The 18,049-nt window shown below is 44.6% G+C and overlaps 1 protein-coding gene across 2 annotated transcripts in view; it reads left to right on the top strand.

The window, feature by feature from the left end:
• Window positions 1-18,049, top strand: part of SOBP (sine oculis binding protein homolog) — a 99,939-nt gene that overhangs the window by 60,564 nt on the left and 21,326 nt on the right. For both annotated transcript variants that reach the window (XM_009961945.2, XM_086461319.1), the window contains exon 5: window positions 3,376-3,471. In XM_009961945.2, the coding sequence (XP_009960247.1) occupies window positions 3,376-3,471 (96 nt within the window). The remainder of the gene's footprint in view (window positions 1-3,375; window positions 3,472-18,049) is intronic.

Raw genomic sequence — 18,049 nt, 5'->3', positions numbered from 1 at the left:
CTGCAGTTTCCTTGCTAGATCTTCCTTGCCAAACACTGCTTGTTGGGTAACGTGCTCTCTTCTGCCATGAGTAGCCAGGGCAGTGCGAGTGCTGCCGGTTTTGTCGAGTGTCCAGCCCGGCGTCCCATGGGCTGGTGATGGGCACGTTTCCCTCTTGGATGCCATGCAGCTGACGGGAAGGCGGCTGCCTGCCAGTAGAGGCTATTGAATTAGGAGATTCAGTAAATCCCAGGAGAGGTGCTGCCACAGTGAAGTTGCAGCAGTTTTGCGCTGATAAAACTAGCAGTGCTCACCATGATCCCAGGCCTCAGAACAGGAGCTGAAGCCTTTTTTGTTCTGGAACAAAATGTGCTGTGAGAGCAGTTGTACCATATATTGCATATGTGCAATCAATCACATCTAGCATTTTGGACATACATTTTTTGATGAGAGCATTTCTCTAACGATTTTAGCAGTTTAAAAGCATTTAAAAAATGAGAGAGATCACAGGTTTGGCTTGTTTTTTTTTCAGTTGCTTCCTTTTAAACAATAGCAGGCAAAATACATCCCTTGGCAGCCAGGCCTGATGGAGAAGCTGTAGATGCCAGCTTGCTGTGAGCGAGGTCGAGATGCTGGGGAGCTGAGGCAGTTGCTTACTGGTGTGCAGCAGTGACTGAGAGTGAGTCAGTGTAGATACAGGCATATGACAATATTACCATGGCAAGATAAACTCCGAGACACTTTTTTAATATGCTTAGAACAGTGCTGAGCATTGTAAGAGTGTTTCCTTCTGCAAATTATTTACAACTGGAAGATGGTAGTAATGAATTCATGTAAAGCAACTGGAGAATTAGCCCTGACTGCTGGGAATAGGTATTTTTTGCAAGGGAAAACGGCTAGCTAAACTAGGTATACTTTTACTGCCTGAATAAATTGTAGCAGTATGTCGCTAAACTGGTTTTGAGACTAGGTAATTTTGGTGATGCCCAAAGTTCAATAAAACAAGATTTGGATCAGTGGGAGAGGGGGCATGTTGCCATCAGCAGGGGTGAATAACCTTTGTGTAACTGGCAATTTTGGTAAGTGGATCAAGGTCCGTGGGGTTTGTCTCTGTATTTTGACACATGCATGACAAACACCCTGATATCCATTTCATTTTACAAGGTGTGTGCGTGCACCAAGATAATGCTCCAGAGGGTCACTGGCAGGTTACAATGTGCCAGCCGTCACGTGCACAATGTCTAGAATAGTGCCAAGATACAATTTCAGGGGTATGGGGGCACCAGTAGCGTTCAGAGCCCTATATAACACCTGTGCCCCACGCAACATCTCACTAGCGCTCTGTCACTGAGCTTCCCGTGGGCACCTGTGATTCCGAGCTGACAGGTCCGTTTCTATTTGTGCAAGGTATTTTTAAGGCATTTGTCCCCCAGTTGCCTTCTAGATGACCTGGAAGAGCTTCAGCGACTTGCCCGTGTTTCTTCATGGAGGAGAGGAAAGGACAAATTTTGTTTTCGAAGTGAGAATTGGGTTCTTGGGTTTTTCTAACAAAACACGGTTAAATTTGGACTTTGCATTCCACGCAGCATGGGAGGTAGATTTATTGTGCGAGAGAGGTTTCACTTTCAAACGAATAATTAGAAGAATACATTTAAACCGGTGTCAATATAAAAGTGATTTCAGGTGCTCAGGAATGCTCTGCCTCTTCCTTGTGGTTTGAAGGAAAAATTTTAAACATTTTCCACCCCGCAGCTATTGAGGGCAGTGAAAGAAAATACCTATGAGCTCCTAGGAAACATATGGAATAAACTTGTTTCCCACTTCCCGCTTCTTGTAATAATCATCAGTTGTAGGTACTACTTGAAACATACTTTTGGACAAACTTTGCACTTTTGAAAATGGTATTTTCTGTCACCAGAGTTTGTTCACACCACATGGCTGACAAGCAGAGGCCCAAGTCACAGCCCGCTGGAGTCAACGGGGTTTCGATGTGGTGCAACCCCTTCATGTTTTCCTAAAAATCCCCGGCGCTGTTAACCATGGCTCCCCTTTCCCACCCCTTCTCCCTGGGGAGAGGCAGAAGCCTATTTGAAGGCAAACAAGCCGTAGAGCCTACAAGGTGTAAATATCTTTCATAAATGCCAACGCTGAAAAAGCCTGGGCGCCGGGAGTGTGACACACGACGACAGGCAGTTCACGCCGCGTGAGGGGGGAACGATATGCCAGTGCTGCTGCAGCCGCCGAGATGTGCGTGCGTTGCACCCGGGCATCCCTGGGCCCCCCTGCCCTGGGGAGGGACGTGGGGCAGCTGGAGGGATGGGGAGCAGGACTACCTGATCCTCGCCCCGTCGCCTCTGGCTGCTCCCCTCGCCCCCCCGTTCCGGTCTGCCCCACTCTGCCCTCCTCCTCTCCCCGGCTTCTTTGGGCAGGGGCTGATTTAAATAGGTTGGCAGGGAGCCAGGAGCTCATCATTTTAATGCAGTGTAAAATGGAATGTGCATAATTATATGCAAGCCATATGTGAGGGAGACAGCTCAGCTGTGAATTTCAGGAGGCTGCGAGAGGGAGAGAGCGAACAGTCAGGGATCAGATGAGATGGAGCGGAACGGAGTGCAAGTGTCACTCAAATGAACAGTGTAATGAGTGTATTGCTGACACTCCTCCTCTCACCTGCTTCTCCCTTTTGCTTTAACTCAAAAGCAGAAAACGCTGTAGGGAAAAATACTATATGCAAGCAGGATTGCTAATGGGCTCTGGTAATGTCTCCATTTAAACTTCAGCTTTCTTAATTAACAGCATAGTTCCAAATAACCGGTAACTTTTAATGCATCTTTGTCATTAAATATTTTGACCACATTTGATTGAAGGATCTTTGTTCTCACTAGGTGATTGCTCCTTTCAAAGCTTCACTTAAACATGGAGGGGGGAATCCATTTATCTATAATAGTATCACATGTAAATTATGAGTATGAAAACTTATTTATTTTTTTTGGCCTTGCTGTTAAACTGAAAATACATTATCTAGGGATTGCTTAAGCATGTCAAAAAGTTTAAACGAGTACGTATGTAATGTAATCCTGAAAAATGCAATGGAGTAAATTGAAACTCTGAGTTGCTCACAGTTTCCAGCTCAAATATTTCATTTTGGGTTTGTCTTTTGTTGTTCTAATTATTACACCACAATGAATTTGCATGTTCAACCTAAGCTATGTAAGAAAACAGCATCCCAAGTTCTCATATCTAAAAGGTGTACTGCGTATTTAAAGAAACTTTTAAGTAATGTTGTATTTTGGGATTCCCGTCTGTTTTAATGATCTGAGCTGTTATGCTTTTAGCTATTTTTTTTTCCTTCCATTATTTGTAAGTCCCTAAATAGGCCATTATATTTCCCTTCAGGCTAGAGATGAAGATGGACATGCTGAAAATTTTCCCCAGCAGCACTATGCTAAGGAAACTCCAAGACTTGCCTTCAAGAATAACTGCGAACTACTTGTAAGAATAACATACTTACAACAAGTCTAGATTGTTACTTTAGCACAGTGAAAACCGTTTTTTTTTTTTGAAAGGCTTTTGTTCATTATGACATACATTATGAAATATGATAGGTTTTTTTTTCCTGTTTAGCGTTCTAATGCTAGTTCTGCTATCCATGAACAATTTAAGATCTCAAATTGCTTGAAAAATCTCTTACATTTGATGACAGCACGTGAATGGCCTTGTCGTACTACCTTGTCTCGCACGGTAAATCAGGGAGAGCCATGCAGGGAGCAGCTGGTGATGCACGAAAAGTCCCCCCCCACACCCCCCTGAGGCACCCCAAAAGTCACTCTCCCGTCCACCTTTTAGCTCTGCCTTGTTTTCGGGCGGCAGCGCCACATTTTATTCTGCTGACACGCTGTACTCCCTTTAGAGCTCGCCTTATTCCTCCCCTTCCTAGCTGCATGCAAGCAGGAGCATCCTCTCCTCTCCACTCCTCTCCTCTCCACTCCACTCCTCTCCTCTGCTGCGGGGAAAGAGCAAAAGCCAGGAAAGCACATACAGGGAGCCTGGAGTGTTTACAAGCTGTAAGAGAGATGATATCAGTTGTGAAAGCATCTCCATTCCAAGGCAGGGTTAATTCACTGTTCATTTTAGCATTTGCAGCTAGGCGAGATTAAAAGCAAGCAGGAAAGCCTATTGTATTTCTATTAAATGAATCTGTTGGGACCTAATGTTCTTGATTAGCTTGCGAAAATGAGTGCTCCACGATGAGTTTTTCTGTTTGCCTAAAGTAAACTGAGAATGAATTGTAATACATTTAAGAGAAATTAACGCATGGCTTTCAAAAAGGGAGTTTTAGATGAATTGGTAGATCTCTCCCTCGCATTCACCTTTCTTCTCAGCCGTACTTAAGTAAAATGTATCGTTTGGCTAAATGGAAATATTTGTGGAGAGTCGGAACACGGGGTCATGTTTTGAAACAACACTTTTTTTCCTCATTGTAGCTGTAGGAGAGGCGGGTGGTGGTGGAGGAGCAAGCTGTGTTTCCTCTGCATTAAAACCCGTGTCTGTCTCCCCCGTAGAGGATGGGCAGGGCCAAACACTAATCTTGGTGTCCCAGGTGCAACATCCAGCAAAGTCGAGCTGATGAGCCGAGGTAACCCAGTGCCGAAGCCAGCCCCCAGATTCAGGCAATTGATCAGAGAAGCCCAGACTGGAGGATGGCAGCCTAGGGGTGGTGGCCGGTCCCTGCTCCCAGCACTGGCCAGAGCACAGGGCATCTTGGCCACACCTGCACTAGTGGACCCACAGGCTCTTCTGCCCCCCAGGTGTCCCCTGTGCTGAGCCTGTCCCTGGTTAGGTAATGGCAATGCTTTTCAGAGCCTTGGAAGGGTCAATTTGTTCCCAGTATAATTCTCCCCAGCCAAAACCGACGTGACCCATAAGACCTGATCTTGCTTCCTCTTACACCCGTTGCAAAGTTCCTGTGGGTTTCAGGGTCAGCAGGGTTATGTCCTGAGGGGAGGAAACCAGACAAACACAAAAAGCGATTGCCTGGTGCAGTCACAATTCTTGTGCTGAATAAGTGAAACTGTGTTTTTAAAGCCGTGCTTAATTACTGTGCCACTGGTCAAATCAGGCCTGATGAACCGCCACAGCACACCAAGATGCCCCACAGTCAGTAGGGCCTCGTGGTGCTGGAGGAGTTCAGGACTAGGGTTGGGAGACAACACAATATAAAATAAGTCATGTATTATTTTGATTGAAAATCTGCTTTATTTTTAGTACAAGCAATCAATGAACCAATTAACCCCCTTTGTGCTATTAAAATGAAGCATTCTTTTAATGCCCAGTTAATTATTCCTCTATTAATACGCATTTAAATTTTTGCTTTATTATATCACTCCTGTACCTGGCAAAATCTCAAGTCATCCAAGTCAGTCTTTCATGTGCTTTTCTGGACAAGTTTCAGTTCTTGTTTAAGGAAGTAATAAAAACAATTTGTCATAGTTTTATTTTTCCTATGGTATTGGAAAAAAACTGGCAGGGTTGTAATCTGTGCTCTATTTGTACGTGAAAAAAAAAGTAGACAAATAATGAATATGTACTTCTGCTATCTTGAAAGATGTATTTTAGGAACTTTCAGTGAAAATACGGTGTTAAGCCTAGGCTTTGGTGATGGGGGAACTAATGTTATATGTCAAAGATGCTATGTGCTTCACAGAGAGGTAGTGGGTTTCCTTCTATATTTTTACTTTTTGGGAAGCAACGCTATATTAAAATGTGCTCAAGAGTAAAGTGAATTTCATAGGAACTGACCATTAAGATAGCATCTTTCTCCTAAAGGCTAGTCAGTCTTCCTACGTTTGTCTAGGAATTGTCTCCTTGGGAGGGGAGAGAGGAAAAAAGATAGGAAAGAAAGGAGTGGGGACAGCTGATTCTTCTAAAAAAATATTTTCCCAACGGGAAAAACTTACCCAGAATCTAACAGTGCAGGTCAGATGCTGGCTAAGCAAAAAGCTGAGATTTTTTAAATGAAAGAGACTGAAACTTGTTTATGCTTTTGAGAATCTGTTTGAGATCCTTGGAGTTTTCTCACTGCAGTTAAGAGTAAGCACTGTAATAGCCTGTCAAATGAAATTGGAGGCTTCGGCTCAAAAGTGCTTTCTTTGCTTTAGAATTCAGCTGCCATTTTCCAGCAAAGTTTGTTCCGGCAAATGCAGGCTCCTCTGTTTGGGAAATGCTCGTGCTGGGAGGGTGCTGCCAGGCGGGATCCGGGGGCTGAGGTACTGCTGCTGGGTCTGCGAGCCCGGACTCCCTCGTAGGAGCCATGCTACACCAGCTGAATCTTAACATCCCAGGTCACAGGCATGCACGGCAAGCTTTGACTTCTCAGTAGTTGGAAAGATCTGAAAGCATAGTAACACAGAGTATTACAAATTGTATGCTTGCTTCATTGCTTACTCTTCAGAAGAGGAGATAATTTGGGTAGTGACGTGCAACTCAGCTATTAGGGTTTTTTTGTTTGGGTTTTTTTTTCACAGAGAGATTTTAATAAGAAATAGCAGGAAGAAAGAGGTATAATTTAGGCAAAAGAAACCCCTGAAGTGCTTGCAGTACTGCACGTTAAGAAAAGTGGTGACAATTAAAGATTTTGGTTGGTATAGAAAGCCATTGTGCAGTTAGGGGATTAGGTTAGGGTATTTGTTTCCCATGCCAAATCTAGATCCATTGTGTCGGGACGTTTGTTGTACAGTGCAGAAAACAAAGCAGTTAAGGTGCTCTAGTCAATAAGGACATCAAATTTTCCTGGTGAACTTTTCAGTATTTTTCAGAATAATGTTTTCTTAAGTTTAGATAACCATGATAAATACTGGGAACTACATAAAACAAATTTATTTCTAAAGAACCAGGCCAGCATGCTGTCTTGGCCAGCCATCCACTCTTCTCCCATAGGCACTGCCTCAGGATTTTAATTTCTTATTCCACAAATGGCTGGAAGCTTTTCTTTCAGGCACATCTCTTTGTTTCCAGAAGGAAAAGATAGAATTTAGTCCTCTGGAAGCTGATTGTCAAGGAGCAGTACAGTCCAGCTAATAATGGATGTGGGGAGAGAGATGGGATTAACTGCAGAGAAAGGGTAGGCTGGAGTGAAAAGGCCAGTGAAAAGCCCACAGCCCTGTCTCTAGCTGGCTGAAATTCCTGAGCCATTGCCTAGAGAAAGGAAAAATCCATCTGGCACCTACCCAGGTTAGTCAGGATAGGAAGAGCCATGCTTGGATGCCTTTTAACAAAAGTGGGAAAGAAAAACCAACAGTTCATCCTTCCCCCCACCCCCAGTTACCCAGAATATTGAGTCAAGGTTCCAGATTTGCATGCTGCTGTATGAGCAAAGGAGGGTTTGATGGGTTAAGGAAATTAAACGCCAGGTTGCTTTCGAGATCATTTGTTTATGGAGATGATCTGTGTACCACCCACTGCTGTGGGATTATATGTAAAGCAAACGAATAACCAAACAAAACATAAACACCCTGAAAAAAAAATTATTTCCAGTCCCACACCCAGCTGTGATCCATGGTTTTCCTGCAGTAAAATCATGATCTTTTTCTCTTTGAAATCAAAAAGTCTGCTTCTAGTAGTTCTGCTCCAGGAGGATAAATTTGTGAATCGAGTATGTGATGAATTATAAGGTAGCCCTGGTGCTTGGAGCTGTTACATAAAAGACACAAAATAAAACATGCTTGTTGTTGGATTTAATGCAAACTCACCTATGGCCAGTTATCTTTAATCACTAGCACAAAGAGGCAGAGAAAGCTCTGAAAACACATCTACTATTGAAACATGAAATGCAAAACGTTCTCCTACAAGCAAAAGGCCTTTGGGGAGGCTATGGCAAGGCTGAAAGGAGCCAGACCTACAGCTGATGCTTCACTTGAAGTCTTGTCGCTTTGCTCTGCTGTTCCAGCACTAGAGGCAGGGTCAGGAAGCATGGCACATGGGGGGCGTCCAGGCAGGGCAGGAAGGATGCAGGCAGGTTAACCTCAGTGTTACAGTACCTGAGTGTGGGAAAAATTTCATACCTACATAACTGATTTTAAAAAGCACTGAGAATTTGTGATTTGTGATCAGATAAGGCCAGTAGGTTTTGTAGTTGTAGTCAAGTTAAATGTAAATATGCATATTGATGTCCTTTGGAGGCCATGAGAATTTTGGTTTCAGAAAGTGAGGTTTGAATTCTTTTTTTAAGGTACCTGACTTGTTTCCTGTGCCCCAGTGTCAAGCAAAACCTCTCCCTGTTAGTGCTTCAGCATTAAAAGAAAATACTTCTCAGTCCTCTTCTAATCATGGTGCCTTCAAAGGAAGACCAAATTAGGGGGATATAGCTTTGCTCATCCCTTCTCTTGCCTTTCCACCCTTTTTGTCTCCCATGCTGCCTCCTTATTCTTCGCAGAGAGGAGAGGGAAAACGCAAAGGCTCTTCCCCGTGTAGCTCTCCCTGGCTCGTCCTTCACCCTACTAGGTTCAAAATGGCAGAGGGAGAGCGCTGCCTTCATCCTGGACCAGGCTTTGGGATATGCAGGGCTTTCAGCTAGAAAGCTGGAGTGGGACCAACATCCAGTGGCTCTGAGGGATGCAGGGCCGCATCTAGCCTTTAAGGTACTGACCTTGTGTCAGGAGGCAATTTTGCCACCCTGGAGAGGCAGGAGGAGAGAGGGGGATGAGACCTGTGACACCCTGTGGAGCTCCAGGTCATAGGGCTACTGGTATCAAGCCTGCCAAGGTTTAAAACCTTCATGGCAGTGCCTACCCCTGTTTCAGCATCACTCGACGTTTGCTGTGTGTCACCGCTGGTGCTATTTTTTGGTGGGTTACTGATGGATTTCAACTGTTCCTTGCTCACTTTGCCACTGCAGTCTGAGAACAACTGGTACTGCTCCATCAGCTGCACCATGGTGTACACAGTGATTCGAGCAAATGGCCGTGCAAAACCCAAAACAGCCGATGGAGAGCTTGCCGTGGGTTTCAGGGACTTTGGATCAGGCACAGAGAGCTGTCAGAGTGGCAGTTATGGCTCTGGAACAAAATACTGAGAAAAGCAATTGTAGCAGTGAATTGATACTGGTGTTCTTAAAACCTCAGTAATCTTGGCCACATGAAATGCAACCTTTCTTGCGACTGAAATAACAGTGAGGCTTAGGTCATATCGTACACTAATTGCCTGTAATGTTTCATTTTCGAAAGCTAAATTGTTCAAGAGTTATAGCAGAATATTTTTAAAAGAACCTCCCCAAAACCCCACCAAAACCTTGCGTTCTGTTTCTTTTCAAGCGAAGGCAACAAACCAGGAAAAATTGTTGTAAAGTTTTTTTGGTCCTTAATTGCTGCCAGGCTGAACAAAGGGCTGTGTGGTGTTCACCTTACGCATGCTCCCAAAGATGGTTGAAGTTCACGGGCGCTGGGTGAATGCACTGGAAAAGGGCAGCGTTCAGCCCGTGGGCAGGTTTGCAGCCCTGGGAGGAGAGGGGAGCCCCGACACCCAGCTCCGGCTGACCCTGCCTGCCTGCACAGGTAGGCACCCATGGGGCGCTGGCTGCCTCGGCAGCTGAGCCCTGATAGGCATCTCGCCGGGATAATGCGGGACCAAATACCGAGCTGCAGCCTGCCAGCCGCCCCGCGATACGCTCTCCCTGGGAAATGATAGGCTGTATGCCCGCCTGCACAGATCTATTTACTGTTTGAGAACAAACACGTCCACTGTCTTGACCGGTGCACGGGCTGGGTCCTTCTTGCTCTGCTTTTTTATTACACGTTTTCCTACCCTGTAGTGGAAGTGAAGGCCGTTGCTCGCATTACGGCAGCATGGGCTGGACGTGGGAAGTTTGGGTCCTGTTCCTGGGGCCACAGCAGAACTTCTCGGGGTTCTTGAGAGATTTCATTGGTCTTTCAGGCTTTGTGTTCCCCTTCCCCTGTCCTGCACCACCATCCTGCTAAAGAAATATGCTTTTTTTTCTTCACTCACACCGTGTTTAGGACTCCAAAGCCCAGTAAAATCAATAGGATACCTCCCATTAACTTTAAGTGGGCACTGAATGACACCCTGTATTCTGTAGACGGGAAAAGACAAACAACTGCTTTGAGACGTCTTCCCTCTCTCTGACCGAAAATTGCTGTAGGCCAGCTAACAGCAAATTTGAAGTGCAGAAAACATGATCTTTATTAATAATATTTAAGCTGAAGCCTGTAATCAGAGACAAGCTCTAGGAACTTACAGAAAATAAAACCCTGTCATAGCAAGCCTCTGAGACAGCAGCTCTACTGGAAATAAGACACAAACCTCGCTCCTTTTATACTCGGGGTTAGCAAGTGACCGTGACCTACAGCACTAAGGAGGGTGAGGGATTCCCCACACCTCCTGCAGAGGTGGGCAGGGGAGTGCCATTAACCCTTGAGAGCCGCAAGGAGGGTAAGTCTCTGCCAGTTCCAAACAACACATAAAATACGAGGTGTAAAATCCCCAGGAGCATGGGGAGCGGGGAGAAGGAAGGGAAGGAGACAGGGATAAAAGGAAGGAAGCTTCCCCATGGCCAGGGATGTGGTTTCACATGCAAGCAGACTGGTACTTCCAGTAGCTCTACATAATCCCTGCCTTTTTGATCCAGTGAACTGAATTAAGGCAGATGATTCAGGGAGCTAAAGAGGTGGAATAAAAGGTGTGACAGTGAGAGGAGCGGGTGGCATGGGAGAATGGGCAATGGGAATGGGGCAGATTTGGGAAAGACCATGGCCACTGACAGTGGGTGTTTGGCTTCCCAGAGCCAAGAGCGAGTCATATCCCCTTTCCTGCAGCACTCGCCTTGGGTACGCTAGAAATAACATGCAACTTTGCCCCAGTGTCGCTAGTTTAGCGTTTTCCTTCATAGCAATACAGGAGCATTATTTTAGGATGTGACACTTGACACTTTGTGAGCACAAGCCTGCCTTTCCTCAGAAGGAAGCGTGTTTTCTAATTTTTAACATCACTGTTGTTATTTCGAAAGAGAAGCAAAATGCATTTGTTAAAAAGGAAAATAATTAAAATCCCATTAGAACTCCAATTCTGTCATCTTCCTTCCCAGAACAAGCATTAAAATTTTTATTAATAAATGTGCAATTACTGGTGACCTCTAATAATTTCTCCAACATTAATTTCTCCTCATTGCAATACTGTGTTGTGTTACTCTATTTTTACTCTTTGCTTTCCTCATTTGATGTGTTTATTAAAGTTATAATTTTCAGATTAAACGTGTTCTCATTGAAAAATTGCTTTTTCAAAAATGATTTAAAAAAAATACTAATCTTTTTATTGACCTGGAATTTAAACAAGTAAAAAGTTAAGAAACTGTTAGCTGAAAATGCATTTTTTTAGCAGGCGACTTCTTAATAACTGTTTCAATAAATTTTAAAGTAAAAAAGCCTGAAAGAATCAGTCAGCCATCTTCCCCCCCGCCCCCAAACCTCTATAAAACTGGAAAAAAAAAGCGCAAGTTTGTATCCCTTGGAAAGAAAACCAGTTGTGAATCGTGGCTTTGCTTTATGAAACTGGCATTCGTAACCCATTTAAATAAAATTCAGACAGTTTTTATAGAACGTTAAAGAATAAAGATATGCCTTGTTCCAAAGGAAGTGAAGTGCGGTGAAATAAAATTCATCAGATTTCCTTCCACATAAATTGGAAATAAAATTTCCAAAGTCATCACCCAGAGCTATAAATATTTTCTTCTTGGGGCCTGTGCAGGAGATGCAGACAACTCAGTAGGGCTGGTGGGGCACCCTGGCAGCAACTACATGGGAGGAGCTGACCCCAGCACTGCATCTTGCCACGGCCATACCTGCAGCACAGGGTCAGGCCATGAAACTGGCTTTAGTCCCCTGGTGCTCAGGTCCTTTTGCACCTCTGACCCTGGCTGTCACTCATGCAGGATGTTAATGAGAGTGGGTTTTGTCAGGTCTGAAAAGATGCTTATGCAGACCAGCATGAATTTCTGTAATGGTGCGGTTGACTTATGCCGCATCTTGCTGCACGCGTCATCCTCTCCCTTAAAAAGAAAAAGAATTTGAAGGCTTTGACCCCTTTAAGAGCCAATATACAGCGGTGTGGGATTTTCAAACTCAGGAGCCCATGCTCTTTTTATTTCTCAGAGTTAAGATCCAGCCCGTGGGAAGGAGGGTTGAGAAGAGCCTGGCCACCATTCAGCCAGAGTGCAGGGAAGCTTGAGGGTGCTCTGGGATATTGTGTGTGTGCCCCCCTCTCTTTGAGGTCCCTAGGACTGTGCAGGGCTTCCAGGAATAATGTCATGCCTGCAGGCACATCAAAGAAGATCTGTGTGCAAGGGGCGCGTGTCTCACTGCTCACTGGTGTCTGTAGCAGACACTTGTTTTACACCTCAGCAGTGACGTGTATTATATTGCTTTTGGGATGGGAAAAAACCACCCCAAAATATAAATCCTGCATTTTATTATAGAAGTTAATACCAATAATTACTTAAAATCTAATGAATTTTGGTTCTCACTTAATTGCTTTTGAGTAGTTCACTTAACTTATTAAAAAGAAGCAAGGACATATTCATTTAATGAGCAGCCGCAGCAGCCTTGGCCTAGCATCTGCCTACGTTCTCTTTTCAATTAATCAATTATAGTCCAATGGTGTGTAATTACACATTAAGAAAGTTATTGGATATCGCAGCATGGCTGTCCCAGGGGGCTCATGAATACACTAATATAACACACCTGTAATGACCTGTTCCCAGATCTGCAAATTGCTCCCATTTCTCTCTCTCTCTCATTGCTAAATGAAGATGAGAGCAATTACCATTAACTTTTTGAGTCACATCTAGTCAATGAGAGAGAAAAAAGATCCCTACCAGCATTCATAATAAATCTGCTTGTTGGTACTGAGTATTTTAACTGCACCAGGCATTGAGCTGTAAGGCAGTAAACGTGTGTCGCAATCGCACAGGGTTGTGGGGATCCCGGGGCCTGTCTGCCCTAAGCACACGCTTCACCTGTAGGTGAGAGAAACGGGCAAGCAGGAGAACCTTGTCAGATCACATCCAGGCGTAATTTGCCTGGCTTGGTTCGAATCAAACCAAACTCTGGAACTGATCCCTATGCAGTGGCTCTAAGTCTTTGCATAGCAACTAAGCCGTGTTCCTGTTGTGTTGAGGGTTTTTTTGAACTCTAGAAAGAACAAAATTTACTATGTAATGGCAGAAAGGCTTTGGTTGTGCGAGATGATACAGTCACCAATGCTCTCTTATTAATGCATAACAAATGAAACCAAGGAGAGATTTAATCTGCATAGTGAAGTCTGACAGATTCTAAATTGGTGATTCAGTCAACTAAAGGGTCCAAAAATGCTCCGTGGAAGTGAGCTTTTGATGGCTCCGTAAGTCAAACGGGGGATGATATCTGTCAACATTTTTATGAATGTTGTCTTGCACAGTGTGATTTCGATGTGCTGTTGTCTCTCTCTCTGGGAAGAAGTGTCTGTTTCCCTGCATGAAGTTTTCTTGTTCATGCTTTCATTTGCAGACTGGGGTCTTTCAGGTGGGTGTACATGCAGATCAACATGCAGCAGTATCTTAAGCACAGCTATTCTTTACAAGCAAGGTCCATTTTGCTCATAGTAATCTGAATTGTTTCCATGTTGTATGCCTTGCACCAAACTAGCATTAATAACTTCAATGAGACCTTCATCATGCGGGAGATTACTTCTCTTTTTAAGGACTGTGCATGTCTCCCTGTGCCTGATATCCCTCAGGATAACACTCCTGTGGGTTCAGGTGGTCAAACGTTGCTCTCAGTTGTACTCACATTGAGGCAGTGGGTGTTTCGGTCTGAGCTTCAGCTGAGTCCACATTTCACTCTGTTTTTCACCACATTTCTTCCCGGTTCCACAGCACTCTTTGGTTTAGGACACGGTTCAGTTCACATGCCTAGCTGTAGCATCTCAGTATTTGACATCTGGGCTGGACTGTCTCTCTAGGTCCTGTTGATAGTTAACAGAGGAAGGCAAGTACTTCTAAAGTGTGATTTACTCAAAATAATGAGGTGCTGATTTAGGGTTGGTTAAACCACCTTTAGATGTGCCTATGTCTCTTCATTAACTAGATAAATACCTTCCATATGACACCTACATTTTCGATAACTACAGTCACCAGTTGAACTGCATATTTCTGCATGTGTCTAACTTCACGCTTGTATGTAGAGCCATTCAGTTCAAGCAGAGGGACTGCTTGTATGCTTGAAGTTAGGTATCTGCTAACTTTGTGTTTAGATGTCTGGTCTCCAGCTTTGAAATGGGGATGCTGTTATTTAATTGTCTTTGCATGCAATTTGAGGTTGAGATTAAAACATTAGAAGTGCAAAGCGATATCTATTATTTAATGTTGTGTTATACTTCAAATAGCTTACAACAGCACCCTTGGTATTTGCCAAGAAGTTCATTTATTATGAATTATTATCTGACACAATAGGAGGAAACAGGTTCCGAGGTTTACTTTTAGATATTTAAAAACGATTTGACTGCCGAAACAAGCAGAGCAGTGAGTGTGGATCCCACAAAGTGATTGGAGTGTGCATATGTACAATGTTCTCAAATTCTGCTCAGTGCACAGCTTTGTTTATGCTCGGGACCAAAATTCAATCCAGTGCTTTTTTTTTCTTTTCGATCGGTGCCTGAATGATCAATCAAAAGTGTTTTAAACAGAGAAAGGAACACAATTATAGTCTAGAGCTTTAATATACAATACAGTATACAATTGTACAGGCTAGTTAAATACTGGTCCTAAAATACCTGTCAGTTGGCTCTTAAGTTGTGTAGTTTTTGTGTGTCTGATGGGGAGGAGGGTGGTATTTCATTCAACTGCAAAAAATTCATTTCTAGCTGTATTCTCTGCAAGAGGTTGTAACTCTTTGCATGTCACTTTCCTAATTGAGCAATAAACTGTATTGTACTAATACTTTTTATTATGAGGAATAAACATGCTTCTTCTAGACAGGCAGAGGAATAATTGACCACCTGTGGCCAGTCCTGAATGAACATTACTACACATGCCACTGAAATTAACATCTCCTTAGTCAAGACGGGAAACAGTCATTTTCTGAGAGATTTTTTTGTGGTTAGGAAACTAACACACCCGATACATTTCCACTACCTAACAATGTGGATTCCCAACTGCCAAGGGAAGAAGCACTTGGTGCTCCCTCAGTTACTGACCTTCTCCCTGTCTTTGGGATTCAAACAGCGGCTTCATTTGTAAAACACATTAAGCAAAGGGCCAGATTCTGACTCAAGCCAGGGATTCCTTTACATCACTCTTGCCATACAAAGAAGTCTTAAAAGGTGGTGTGCATGTAATGCACTCCTGTGGCCCCCTTCTGCTACCAGAGTGGTGCAAAGGAGTCTCAAAGCGGATGAAGATCTGTCCCAAACATAGGTTTCTGTAGTGCCAGAAGACAGCGCTGGGATATTGTGCTGATGTGTCGTGTTACAGCTGGCCCGGCACCAAGTCATAAGGGCTGAAGGATGCTGGAAACTAAAATATTAAATAGCTAAAGAGATTGGCTCAGTAGAGAGAAATGGTAAATGCTTCTCTTATCAGTTATTTTTCACTTTGTATTAATAAATCTCTGGGACTGTATCGCATGTAAGTTGCCAGATCCCTCAGGATCCAGTCTCTTCTTTAAATTGGACACACAGAGTGCCATGAGAAGAGCAGGCAGGTGAGATTCCTGGGTTTGCACACACCCACAGCATGCAGTGCCCCTGCCCGAGTACCTGCCCGGGGAGGAACAGCATCCTCAGCAGGAGCACATGCAGGCACAGGGCTTGCGCAGGGCCTGGAAAATGGTTTCAGTCTTGTCTTATGAATATCCCATTTCTTCCTTTCTGAGAGATTGTGGGGGGCTGTGTTGTGCAAGTGCTTTTCTCCCCACTGGGTGTGCTCAGTGTATTGCCACAGCACTCTGTGCTCTCATCCTTCTTATTCACCGTGCCACATTTGTTTAATGAGGGGTTATAGCTGATGTGCTTGCAGAGTCTGGCAGTCCAGCTTTAGGTCCCTTTTTCCTCCAGCACAAACTAGGGCTGAAAGTCTCCCCAAAGCACGGCCAAGGCCCGGATGAGTGCAAGCTGTCCAAAGTTCAAATGAGATTAGGTCAAGATCACTGTGGTCAGTGAAAGGAAATAACCAGAGGGCCCGGCTGCTGACATACTGCCCGTATAAACGGAGATGTTTGTCCACATTGGTTATCAAAATCCTTCCTTGGGGTCCTCAGCGAAATCTCAGCTTCCATAAGTCACACAGTTGCAGTGACAGAAGTGGTGGCTTTTCTCTCCCGTGGCACCCTGGTGAGATGTGTCCCTTTGGTGTCCCTGAGCTGCTGTCCCTCTGTGACCACCTCTGCGCTCAGCCAGGAGGTGGGGGCTGAGCGGACAGCAGCTGCCTGCTTGGGTGAGCTGCAGTGCCTTGCTCGCATCCTTGGAAAGCAGGCCGTGCTTGCCTCCATCAAATTTACTATAATCCCCACCGCTGTTTGCCTCCAGCTCAGCTGAGTCAGTGTGAGTGCTGGGAGGAGCCATCATGTAGATGAGTTTGGCCCAGTTTCCTCCACTCTGTGCTGTTAGAAAAACCTGCTGAAAGCAAATCTAATTAACGCAGCAGAGCAAAGAGCTTTGCTGTAAAACGTTGAGGATTGCCACTAGTGCAGGTACGTTGTGCGCAGAAGGCAAAATGCCTTTTTGAATGTTTGCGGACTGATGGGTGCTGCAATTCGTGATCTCTGCTGGCTGTCTGCCGGTTCCTAGGTGCTGAGCTAGCAAAATCCTGAGTGCCCTGGGGAATCTGCCTTTTATTTTCAGAGCCCCTTTTTGAGTGGCAGAATGGCAGCACATGGATACCACAGTGCACCACCACAGCAGGAGTGTTGTGGAGGTGCCGCATCCCTGGTGTACAAAGCCCTGGTACAAAATCCATCCAGATGAATGCAGGTAATTATGCCGGAGGTATGAGCTGCTGTGGGCATGGGGACCTCCCAGTGCTCTCAGGTTTGGAAAACTGCAAAGAGGGCAAATTCAAAATAGCCTGGACCTTGTTGATCCTCCAGGAACTCCGCATAGCTCTGTTTTAGAAGAGGAGTTTGGAGAGTGCCTGAGTTGCAGCACTCAGAGGGAACCAGAAGTGTTTAGATTTCACATTGTGTGTTTTCTCACTGCTGCTTGTTTCCTGGGTGGGATTTGCTCTTTTTCATAGCTGTAAACACAGCACTTGGGTGAGCTCTGGGAGGAGCCTGACTTGAGGCAGGTCACCCTGAATTTGAGAGATGCTTCATCTGAATATATGTAAAGTGAAAACCTAGAAATGGAAAAGATCTATTGGTTCCTGCAGCTGGTGCTTCGATTCTAAAGCATACCTGTAATGTGCTGTAGGCTGGGGGCAGGGAGAGAAAATTGCTTGCTTTTCTGTAAATGGAGCAGCAGTGAGTATCACGATCTGGTCTGAGAGAAACTGCTCTGCAGTCTCAACAGTGTGTGCTCCCTTTTAGACAACCTCACTCTTCAGTGAAGGTATTGGGGGCCTTTTTGAAGCTATGCCTGGCGCCCCTGCCTGTAAGCATGATATAGAAAGAGAGCAACTGAGAAGACAAGAGAAGAGAGAGAAAAGGGCACAGAATTTTGGTGAGGACAGGGAAGTGATTTCAGGTGTTTGTGACACCATGTGAACCTTGTGTGGTTCGTATCTTCCTGAGCACGATATACCCTGGAGGGTGGAAGAAATGGTAATGGATAGAGATGGGATGGAGGGAGCAAAAACTACCTGCAGATGTGGCATCTGAAAAAATCCAGAGGCAATGTGACTATTTTTAGCAAAAGTGCAAACAGTGGTAGATGCCACAGGGCTGCTGTCACTAAAATTTGGCTATAAGCAACATATTCATATTTAAACAAGTCAGCTTTGCACATTGAAATGAGCAAACACTCAAACCGTGCTTGTTTGTTTGTTGTGCAGAAGCCATCAGCTTTCGCTCCTTATCCCTTCACCATGGTGGTG

This window comes from Leptosomus discolor, chromosome 2 (assembly GCF_034619465.1).
Source record: "Leptosomus discolor isolate bLepDis1 chromosome 2, bLepDis1.hap2, whole genome shotgun sequence".
Lineage (NCBI taxonomy): Eukaryota > Metazoa > Chordata > Aves > Leptosomiformes > Leptosomidae > Leptosomus > Leptosomus discolor.
This window is presented reverse-complemented; position numbering and strand designations above follow the sequence as displayed.